This window comes from Alosa alosa, chromosome 11, assembly GCF_017589495.1.
Source record: "Alosa alosa isolate M-15738 ecotype Scorff River chromosome 11, AALO_Geno_1.1, whole genome shotgun sequence".
Lineage (NCBI taxonomy): Eukaryota > Metazoa > Chordata > Actinopteri > Clupeiformes > Clupeidae > Alosa > Alosa alosa.
The window spans coordinates 11007851-11019190 of record NC_063199.1 but is presented as its reverse complement, the minus strand read 5'-3'; the positions used below and the strand labels follow the sequence as shown (position 1 = coordinate 11019190).

Genomic DNA, 11340 nt, shown 5'->3' with positions numbered 1-11340 from the left:
TACCACGTTTTCCCATGTAGGTAGAAGAAAGGCAAGAAAATCATGTAGTAAACATCTTTAAGTTTTCAAATTAACAGTTTGTCTAGATTACGGAAATATATTTAAATTCTAACTGTTTTTATTTACTAAACATAACATAAGCAATGGTGTTTCGATCAGTGCCCATTCCAAGCTCTTGCATAATGTTTCCTATTTAATTTCATTCACAATTTACAGCTTTCATTGTCGTATGTGAGCTGTCAAGACAATAGAGGGGGACATTTTGTTTCTTGGTCCTCACAGTGGCGCAGTCATCCGTGGCGCCCCTCCGTCCTTTGCGTTGGACCATGGCCCCCATCCCCCTTGTTAGCGCAGAACGCTGCCGCACGCTGGATTTCCTCGCTGGCCGTGAACTGCCCCTCATCCCTGCTGAGACGATGGATGTACTTTCCAAGCTGCAGATAATATCAGATCTGTAATTTGTTGTGCCATCGCGTTAGTTTTCGGAGTAACTTCAAGTTGCATTTTAGGATGATGGTAGACTTTGTCATCGGTCATGCCTGTTAGGAACATTTCTGTTTTAAACATTGACTTAGGGATTGAGTTTTTTGTTACGAAGCTATGACTTGACGGTGATTGTTGACGTTGTGTACAATTTGAATAATCTGTAATATGCACATTCATGTGCTCTCACGAAGCACGCAATAATGTTTTTGCTCGTAAGGCTTACTTTTTTCTTGGGTAGTTTGGCGCTGGTTACTGTCTTGTCAGACGCCAGGATCTCTAATATGGATGGAAATTCTAGCGGAACTGGGATGACAACGGTCAACAACAGCAGGCTGGCAGAGGGATTATCAAGGAACAGCCCGACTCTTCACGAGACTTACAGAAAAATAGTGCGCTCCACAGGTGCGTCAGTTTTGGATTCTGAGAGGACTTCAACAACTGATAGTAAAGCTCATTCAACAAAACATAGTAGGCCTAGTTCCGATCATATGTTATCAAGGCGAAATGAAATCTCGAGTAATCACCTCGAATTTCTTGGGCATCGAGTCAACAGCCAAACACAGGAGCTGGAGGTGCCAGGAACCACCAGTAAACCAACATCCATACACTCGGACTCGGAGCATCGCCTTGGGGGACAGCCCAGATTTAAAAGAGTTGCAGAAGACAGCAAAACAAAAGATTTAATTGAAAAGAGACCGACTGACAAATATGGCAAAGAAACAAATCTTGGAGATGTGCATTTAGCAACATCAAATACCATGTGGGAATCTGTGCCGAAGCCTATGGCACAGAATTCAACAGATTCTCCTTTCGATTTCACCAGAAATTATGATTTATTAACTGTGCCAGATCATGATTTAGACGAAATCACCCCTTTGATACCACTGGTTACACGAAAGAGAGGTAATGAAGTAAAAAATCCCTTTTACCCTGTCACATCTGAAACATATGGAGCATATGTGATTTTGATCATTTCTGTTATAATTTTCTCCGTTGGAATTCTCGGCAACATAACAATTATGTGCATCGTTTGTCACAACTACTACATGCGAAGCATCTCCAATTCCCTCCTGGCCAATCTTGCTTTTTGGGATTTTATTATCATATTTTTCTGCCTGCCTTTAGTCATTTTCCATGAATTGACAAAGGACTGGCTACTTGGAGAATTCTCTTGCAAGATTATTCCATATATTGAGGTAAGTGTTCTCTCCAGTGCCCTTAAATGTAGAGAGAACATTGCTTCTTGTGCTGAAATTCCATTGTCATGGTTCCTCCCTAGATAGTCTAATTAATATGTATTTAGCTACCTATTACTTTATTCAAGAAAGAAACTGCACTGTTTACCTGAGGGGTAGGCCTTCTTATCTTTCAGATGCTTTTGCCCAAGCACTTGTAACAGATTTAGCCATAAGTAGGCCTTATGTCTTTGCCCTTTTTTACAGACAGTTCATGAAATCATTGTGCAAAGAGCATTAAAGCAACTTATGCTACAGTTACATAGTTTTCACTGCATTCTCCCTGCAGGAAATTGCTTGCACTTCTTAGACATACCCTGGATAAGGACAGGTCATGAACTGCTGACCTATAGCTACCAAACACCTGCAACCGTTCCTACTTGTTCATAGTGTCTCATATGAGCTCAAATTGACTGTGTGGATAAGGCCTGGGTCTTGTATTTCTCAAGGTACCAGACCTAATATGGCTTATTCAGAGGGTCTCTCTGCAGATCTAGTCAGACAATTAATCTGATAAAGATTGCATTAGTGCCCCAGTAAAGTGCAGTTTAATTAGCCAAGTGGTGTACACTAATAACCTAGGGAGCAGGGGGTCATTAATTAGGTTAGTAAACCAATAGAATCCAGTCTTCATCAATCTAGTGTTGAGTTGGGAACAGGTGGCAGGAGCTCTACATATAAATGGGGCCAGTGGCATAAGCATAATATGCCTAATATATTTACATGAGCACATCATATCTGAACATGTGTGTTGCTGATGCACTGAGCATGTCTGATCACTTCTTGACATCACTGCTTGGCTTGGCATGGGCAGAAACATTAAACATGAAATCCTAAGTCAGGACTAGAAACCTAGGTATCTTCTAGTGGCCTATACATAAGAGAATGTGAGCTTAAGCTTGTTTTGTGTTGAACCAGTCTGGAAACATAGCACAAGAAACTTGTTTCAACATCTGAACAATGCAGTTCTGCTTCTGAATGTTCCCTTGATAAACAGGCCATGTGCTGCTGTGGACTGTGAAGTTGGGCCTCACTCACAGAAGTCCCTCAGCTTGCTGCCCTTCATTGCCTAGTGTGGCATAGACCAGACTAATATCACAAGACCAAGATTGTGGTGCATAGTTATTGTAAGCACAAATTCTGAAAGAATCAGATTTAATGAATATCCCTACTGGTGAAATGCTTTTCCACCATGTTCCATGACACATCATGCAGGCAAACAAGCATAGCGCTCTGCTCTTTAGTGATGTGTTGTCTTTGAGTTTCTGACAGATGGTCTGTATGTTACCCCTCCAGGTGGCTTCATTAGGCGTAACGACATTTACACTCTGTGCACTCTGCATCGACCGCTTCCGCGCCGCCACTAACGTGCAAATGTACTACGAGATGATCGAGAACTGCACGTCCACGGCGGCCAAGCTGGCGGTCATCTGGGTTGGCGCTCTTCTGCTGGCTCTGCCGGAGCTGCTGATCCGGCAGCTGGTGCGGGAGGAGCGCGAGCCGGCCGAGGTGACGCCGTGCGAACGCTGCGTGGTGCGCATCTCCACCGAGCTGCCGGACACGCTCTACGTGCTGGGCCTGACCTATGACAGCGCGCGCCTCTGGTGGTACTTCGGCTGCTACTTCTGCCTGCCCACGCTCTTCACCATCTGCTGCTCGCTGGCCACCGCGCAGAAGATTCGACAGGCCGAGCGCGCCAACGTGCGGGCCAGCCGCAAGCAGATCCAGCTGGAGGGCCAGATGAACTGCACGGTGGTGGCGCTTGCCATTGTCTACGGCTTCTGCATCATCCCCGAGAACATCTGCAACATCGTGTCGGTGTACATGGCGGCGGGCGTGCCGCGCCGCGCGCTGGACATCCTGCACCTGGTCAGCCAGATGCTGCTCTTCTGCAAGTCGGCGGTGACGCCGGTGCTGCTGCTGGCCCTGTGCCGGCCCTTCAGCCGCGCCTTCATGGACTGCTGCTGCTGCTGCTCTGCTGCTGCTGCTGCTGCTGCTGCTGCCAGGACTGTGTCTGCTGCTGCTGCTGCTGCTGCTGCTGCTGCTGCTGCTGCTGCTGCTGCTGCTGCTGCTGCTGCTGCTGCTGCTGCTGCTGCTGCTGCTGCTGCTGCTGCTGCTGCTGCTGCTGCTGCTGCTGCTGCTGCTGCTGCTGCTGCTGCTGCTGCTGCTGCTGCTGCTGCTGCTGCTGCTGCTGCTGCTGCTGCTGCTGCTGCTGCTGCTGCTGCTGCTGCTGCTGCTGCTGCTGCTGCTGCTGCTGCTGCTGCTGCTGCTGCTGCTGCTGCTGCTGCTGCTGCTGCTGCTGCTGCTGCTGCTGCTGCTGCTGCTGCTGCTGCTGCTGCTGCTGCTGCTGCTGCTGCTGCTGCTGCTGCTGCTGCTGCTGCTGCTGCTGCTGCTGCTGCTGCTGCTGCTGCTGCTGCTGCTGCTGCTGCTGCTGCTGCTGCTGCTGCTGCTGCTGCTGCTGCTGCTGCTGCTGCTGCTGCTGCTGCTGCTGCTGCTGCTGCTGCTGCTGCTGCTGCTGCTGCTGCTGCTGCTGCTGCTGCTGCTGCTGCTGCTGCTGCTGCTGCTGCTGCTGCTGCTGCTGCTGCTGCTGCTGCTGCTGCTGCTGCTGCTGCTGCTGCTGCTGCTGCTGCTGCTGCTGCTGCTGCTGCTGCTGCTGCTGCTGCTGCTGCTGCTGCTGCTGCTGCTGCTGCTGCTGCTGCTGCTGCTGCTGCTGCTGCTGCTGCTGCTGCTGCTGCTGCTGCTGCTGCTGCTGCTGCTGCTGCTGCTGCTGCTGCTGCTGCTGCTGCTGCTGCTGCTGCTGCTGCTGCTGCTGCTGCTGCTGCTGCTGCTGCTGCTGCTGCTGCTGCTGCTGCTGCTGCTGCTGCTGCTGCTGCTGCTGCTGCTGCTGCTGCTGCTGCTGCTGCTGCTGCTGCTGCTGCTGCTGCTGCTGCTGCTGCTGCTGCTGCTGCTGCTGCTGCTGCTGCTGCTGCTGCTGCTGCTGCTGCTGCGAAATGAATGATGAATTCACCATGTTTAATGATTTGCACTGCCCTGTAGCCCAGCTTTCACTTGAGATCTTGAGTGTTGTTACGTCAGAAGGAAAAATAATATATAATGTTTGTAGTATGTTTTTGGATAATGATTCTTGTGAATCAGTTCAACCTATGCTAGTTCCCTTACTGTGTGAGCATTCCAAGTCTGTATTTGTTAGCCGAATGTGTGATACACCCCAGCGGGCTGCTGGAGCGGTTGTTTTTAGCTAAGAATTGTTACTTTAGTAATAAAAAGCAAAAGCTATGATTCATCTCTTTCCATTTTAAAACAGTAACAGACCCGACAGTAAAGGCTTTCAGCTCTTTTTTTCTGAAGCAACAATGATTTTGATTTCCATGGATATTTTTCTCTTCCCATCTCTGAGTATTTTATGATGTTGAGTATAGTTAATTTGGTGTTGCTGGCACATAACTACAGTTTTATAAATATGAATGTATCATGACCAGACAACTTACAGTATGTTTTATTAATTAGTTATTTATTAATAGTTCAGAAAAGCAATGTGAGATTCATTTGTTGGTATAGAAATGTAGAAATTATTTGCTCTCTTATTTTGTCGGCCTAGAAATTGAGAAAATGTTTACTGTCTTGCTCCATCCCAAGAGATGTAGAGCAGTATCCTTATAATTGAGGCTTAGCATTGGGTGTATGCCCTGGTCATCTGGCTGGCATGACATCACCACCATACAGTACTTGACCAGAGCACACAGTGGCCATTGTTTTAGAGCCATCACTGCAGCAACAGCAGGAATCCAGAACCTACCAGGCTCTGTGACGTCGCAGCCGGCCGGGACCCGGGAGCTCTGAAGCCAGGAGAAAGCTGGAGAGATCCCGCTTGGGCTCCGACAGGCAGCTGGTGCTGGAGCGTTTCTGCTTTGAGGCTGAAGGCCCAGTTCTTCTGTCTGGAAAGTCTCAGTTGGAATGGATGTCTTCCAGACTGTTATGTAAACTCAGTTGCCTTCTCATGTCTCACGACATCCATCATGTATGTGCCGTCTGATTCATTTCAGTAGATTTATAAGCAGCGGTAGGGCTTGTTCAAGACTTGTGACCACAGAGAGATTTGTAGTTGGTTATCATGCACAGATGCGTGTTAAATGTGTTACACTATTAATTTCACAAGCAAGGGTCAGCAGTTTCAAGCATAGTTACTTGGGTTGTGGAATGAAACGCCATTAAAAAAAATTCCAAGCTCTCACCCACTCAGGAATATGAAAAGGCTGTTTGCAGGAGCAGCCCAGCTGTACAGGGTCCCATCTGCACAAAGGCCTCCATTCTCCCTCCCAGGCTGCTGCTCCGCATCTCACTGACCCGCCTGCTTGGATTTGAGCTTTTTTCTCCAGAACCACCAAAAGCAACAAAAAAATGAGCAGATGTGGTTACCTCATCTCACAAAGATTCAGATCTGATCATCATTGCTTATGTAGCATATTAATACAGTCCAAGTTTATAATACAGTATTTTGTTAACTTACAAATACTTGAGAGTATTTTCTGCTCAAGGAGGATAAATACTGCTAGAACTCTTTTTGGGAATGATATACTGTATCTTGTCATGATCAAAGCATATTCTTTTTAGAGTTGTTTTGACATACAAGGGTGTAAAGCTAAATAATTCAGCACAGTTTTCTTTCTGTTGTTACATTAGCTGGTACGTGGATTGTGAAAGCTATGTTGGTAGAGCTCTTACTCTGAGATTTCACACACATGCTAAACAACTAGCAGTACACGATTTGCATCTAATCATTCAGGTTTCATGTTATCAGCCCCACGATCATCAGCATTGCCAAGAGCTCAAGTGGCATTGTCCTTGAGGGATTATTAAAATATGTGCTCCTGCAGTTCTGAAATTGAAAGTGAGAAGACACCATAATGTCTTATCAATGTGATGATGCACTCATTGCTTGTGATCTTCCTGCTAATAAGCTATTCAAAGATCCGAAATGCCAAGGAATATTCATCACATCCACATCATGAATCCATGGCAACTGTAAGAAGAAAGATACGGATGAAGGTCTCTAACTGAGGTAAGGTGGACAGGGATCCGTCACACAGCATTGGGTACTGTATGGGAATGCATTTTGCTGCTATTGTAATATAATCTGATGCATCAGATTGAGTGGATGCTTCTCCCGAGGATAAGGGGCTTTATTGTTTCTCGCAGGCCTTTGTTGGATCATTCCTCATTTCTAGGTCACTGGCTCCAATCAACGCTTGAATGCATAAATGAGATGTGTGCGATGAGAATGCTGCTCTCCCTCTCTTTGGGATAAAGGGAGGAACCGCCCCCCATTATGTTCCCCCTGGGTGATGCCATTTTGCCTGTTCTCTCTCACAGGACCAGCATCCTCCTCTGTGCCAGATCGCCAGCCTCCTTTCTTTCCCCAGCCTCGTCACATGGTGCTTTCCAAAGTTTACTTAAACTGTCATCAAAGGGTCTTTCATGTTCATAATTGAGCCACACACACTCTCTCTCTCTCTCTCTCTCTCTCTCTCTCTTTCTCTCTCTCTCTCTCTCTCTCTCTCTCTTATGCCCACAGCAACTCTTCTGTGCATAGTTGGAAGATGTGTCGTTCAGCTTATTTGTAGTTAGTACCAGCCTTTGGTATCACACACAGACATGTTGAAAGTTTGAGCCCTCATTATCCAAATGTATTTTGGTAAAGAGCGCCATGCATGACCATCCATTCCTTTGCCTGCAAATACATTCTTGTACTTCTCACAAACAGTGCATGCATGTTTCCACAGTATGGACTAACATGCTGATGCAAGTGGCCTGTGCCTTGAAAGCTGCTTTGTTGTTGAGTTTACAAATAATAAACGGCGGCCTGTTTAATAAAGCCACCATGTTGACATGGAGGCATAAACAATCTGGCCATTGTGCAAGGATGTGTGATGCATTTGTCAGAGCAATCATTCCACAGCCATGACTTCACAACGGGTTCATCAACTAATACCCTGCCTGCCAGCACAAATGTATATGTAGTTGGGATCAGACTGTCTCTGTACTGTGTATCTTTATGTATCTTGACCCATCTTCTTAGTTAGTGTTCTGTTGCAGAGAGACTGTATGTTGAGACACTTTTTTCTGAAGTGAAAAGAGGACTGAGAAATAGTCTCTTTTGACATGTCCATCCTGAGCTGCTGAGAGAGGACTTTGCTGCTTTTCACAGGGACAAAGAGGGCAGCTTGCGTCACTGTGGACCCCGGAGTTGTGCAGGAACAATCAGTGGCCTGTGTGGGCTTTTTATGGTGTGCAAATGATGGCCAAGCAGTCACCATTGATTTCCACCCGCCCGCTAGCTACAAGCCAAGAGAAACTGGGCAAACAAAATGAACCTCCTCTCCAGCTCCTTTTGATCTGTCACTGCAACCGACCCCCTGCTACTATGATCACCCTCACACATACCTGTAAACACACACACACGCATGCACGCACACACACACACACACACACACACACAAAAGGTAAAAATCTTTACACCTGCATGATGGCTGACAGTACTTAAATGGGTTTGTGTAGTTGGGATTATGCTTCTATTTTACACCACTGAGAAGGCTAAATTGCATGCATATAAAATGCTTCATGGAGGTATTTATTGTATAAGTTACATGTTTAAGTAATATTCCTGCAGATAATTAAGGTCTGGTCAGACGTAAATGTCTCAATACATTTCTTTGAAATAAAGCAGCTACACAGAATTGCTCTAAAACTCACAATGCAAAAATCACACTGATGGCAACATCATGAATGTTTTTTGTTTTGTTTGTTTGTTTGTTTGTTGTTGTTTTTTGTATGGATAACAGATGTGCTTATCGGTCCTTCACATGATTATTTACCTTAAAATGATGCCAGAACTAGCTTGTAAGAGAAAGTGATAAAATACATCCATACTGTTGCTGTTAGCAACAGTTACGTTTATGGGCTTAATTTAGATCAACAAATGCTTGAGTATTCAAATTACTGTCTATACTTTGCTTTACTATACTTTACTAGCTTTAGGCCTGCTGTGCTCAGTGATGTTAGAAAAAGCAGAAAGCTGTGTTCATATAGATTTCCTTCCACCAATTAGCACCAACGCCAGTCAAGAAACGCACATGTGCTGTTGCTGAACGCCACACTCAGTGCACAAGCACAAGTACAGTATGTGTAACATAGACATCCATGTTCAGGGCTTTTACAGTTTGGACCTGGGACAGCTTCAAAAGGTGGAGACATTTTGGCTGTGTTGGATGGCTCTCCCGGCGCTGCATGCTCTCTGTGAAGGGCCAGTGACTGAGTGCACAATGGGCTCGCTGTGCTGTGGCTAATGGTACAGCACTAGAACATCGCAACCCCAGCGAGAGGACACGCCGGGAAGCGCCGTCCGTCATGCACGTGTCACAGACTATTGTCCAGGGAATCGGGGAGGCGGAGGACAGGGGAGAGGAGGAGGAGAGGCTGGACAGGACAGGACACCACCCTGGTGCGTTGGATAGGCATTACTTCTGCCTCCCTGGCCTGCAGGCACATGGGATAATTAACAAGTCTCATGAGGGAGCTGCCTAACAAGCGCCCGCTCCTGAGCCCCCGACCCCAAAGCTCACATGCACTGCAGCACTGGACGCAGCTCATGGCCAGTAGGGACCAAACAGAGTGAAGAGATGTCTGTCCTGAGGTGGAACCAAGATTCCATCCCATAAATTAAGCTGCATGTAAACACTTGCCATTTTGTGCAATTAAGAACATTGCATGTATAGGCCATGTATGGGTTACTTATTCTTTTCGGCATCCTGTAACTGAACTTGTGACATCTGGTTGTTTTTCTTTATCTAGATATGTGATTGGTGCATATAGCATTATACAGAATATGCATGTAAAAAAAATATGTTTACTCGTAAATATGTTGAAATTATATTATTCATGTTTCAGTAGCCTTTCTACGAATTGAGACTTCAGCCATACAGTAAAGTCATACTTTAGTGGTGATGGATGATGCGGGTACAGAAGATTGCCTTCATCAGTGTAGAACAGAATGGACAGAGAGATTGCCAAATTACAAATGGGTGATAGACATGCCCAAGACACACCAGGGAATCATAGGGTTGTTTTTGCACTTTATGGTCAATCAAATAACATGTTTGTTTGTCTTCATTCAGTGCTGTAAAAGGACAGCTGATGGGTCATACGTAAAGACACCTAGGCATTAGTGAGAACAGCTCAGCTCCAGTCATGGGCCCAGACAGGACAGGACACAGGCGGTCACTCCACTGCTGCCCTGTTGTGTTGTCTAGTGTGGAGCCTCATGCTGCAGCCTCACTGCAGCACACTTGAAAACTAGGCTGAGGAGCAGAGGGCTGGACTCTGTCTGTCCCCCACTACACTGTGCCTGTGGCTGTCAGGAGCAATGAATCAGTGGAGCCTGTAAAGGGCCATCAGATTCAGTATGCAAATCAAGCACACTGAACTGGTCACTGATTCAATGTTGTTATTACAAAACAACTATAACAAATAGTTCCCTTCAGTGTTGGGTAAATGCATCACACGATTTGAACAGAAATCAGGAATTTTCAGAGCTGAGATACAGTAGTCTTGTGTGTCCTGTCACTCTTTTTGGAGTCTGCTGATCTGCCTGCAGAATTACTCTGCAACTGAGGGATTGAAGAATCGGTCAGACAGACAAGCATGGTCAGAAAAGCTTTTCATGTCACAACATAAAAACTTTCAAATGTTGCGAAAACTGCTGTATTATTTTCCATTTAAAAGCAGCAAAGTGAGTGGTCTTTTTGAAGGTCACTAGCAGGAGAGAAACCAAGAGTGAAATGAGTGCAACTATTACATTTAATATCACTGAATCAGGTGTGTCATCCATGGAAATCATTTCAAATCTGATTTTCTGTTTAAGTGGAGCTGCATGATTCCCTGTAGCTGAAGGTCAACCTCTATAGACAAGAGACCAAACTCCAGACCTTTCTGAATTATTGTAGAATGCTGGTTGTCTTTGCTGACAAGAATGTTTAAATGAGGAAATCATTGATATTCTCTCTGGGGTACGATATTAAATAAATGAGATCCAAGTGATTCCTTATTCAACTTCCTCTCAGATGGCAAGTACCTCCCCTGCCTCTCCCTCTGGCCTCCCTACTCTTGGCTTCATTTTTGGTGGTTGAACCTGAATTCCACATTGATGTTTTTCATCTTTAGCGTCATGTTACTGTACGAGTAGAATTTGATGCAGAAATTCTGATTTCTGCTCTAGCATAGTTCTGATTGGGGTTCACTTTACCCTCTCTTCCTGCTAATGCTGAGCATCTGTTGTGTTTTAGAAATAGAACTGATTGGGAATGAAGCATTTTCTAATATTAGAGTCCCCCAGTGCATACCACCCTCATCTGCATGCTGTTCGACTCACAGCCCTCAACATCAGCAACCAGAGGAAAACCAACAAGAGTTTAAGGTCATTGATTTTTTATGTTCTTTTAAGTCACTTCTCAACTTTCAAAATATCTGGTCTACTTGTAGACTCTTGGTGTTGTTGGTGCGTCTACTTGTACAGTAGGTGCAGACTTTGTCGGGTGTCTGTTGTTCCATACAGAGTCTTTGAGGG

General features: G+C 45.8%; 1 protein-coding gene across 1 annotated transcript; it reads left to right on the top strand.

Annotated features, from left to right (window-relative positions):
• Positions 1-373: 373 nt before the first annotated feature.
• gpr37a (G protein-coupled receptor 37a) lies at positions 374-10074 on the top strand. Its single transcript, XM_048257186.1, has 4 exons — positions 374-1682; positions 3018-3693; positions 9073-9219; positions 10028-10074. Exons 1-4 carry the CDS (start codon positions 687-689, stop codon positions 10072-10074), a joined length of 1866 nt encoding a protein of 621 aa, XP_048113143.1. The 5' UTR covers positions 374-686.
• Positions 10075-11340: the final 1266 nt, after the last annotated feature.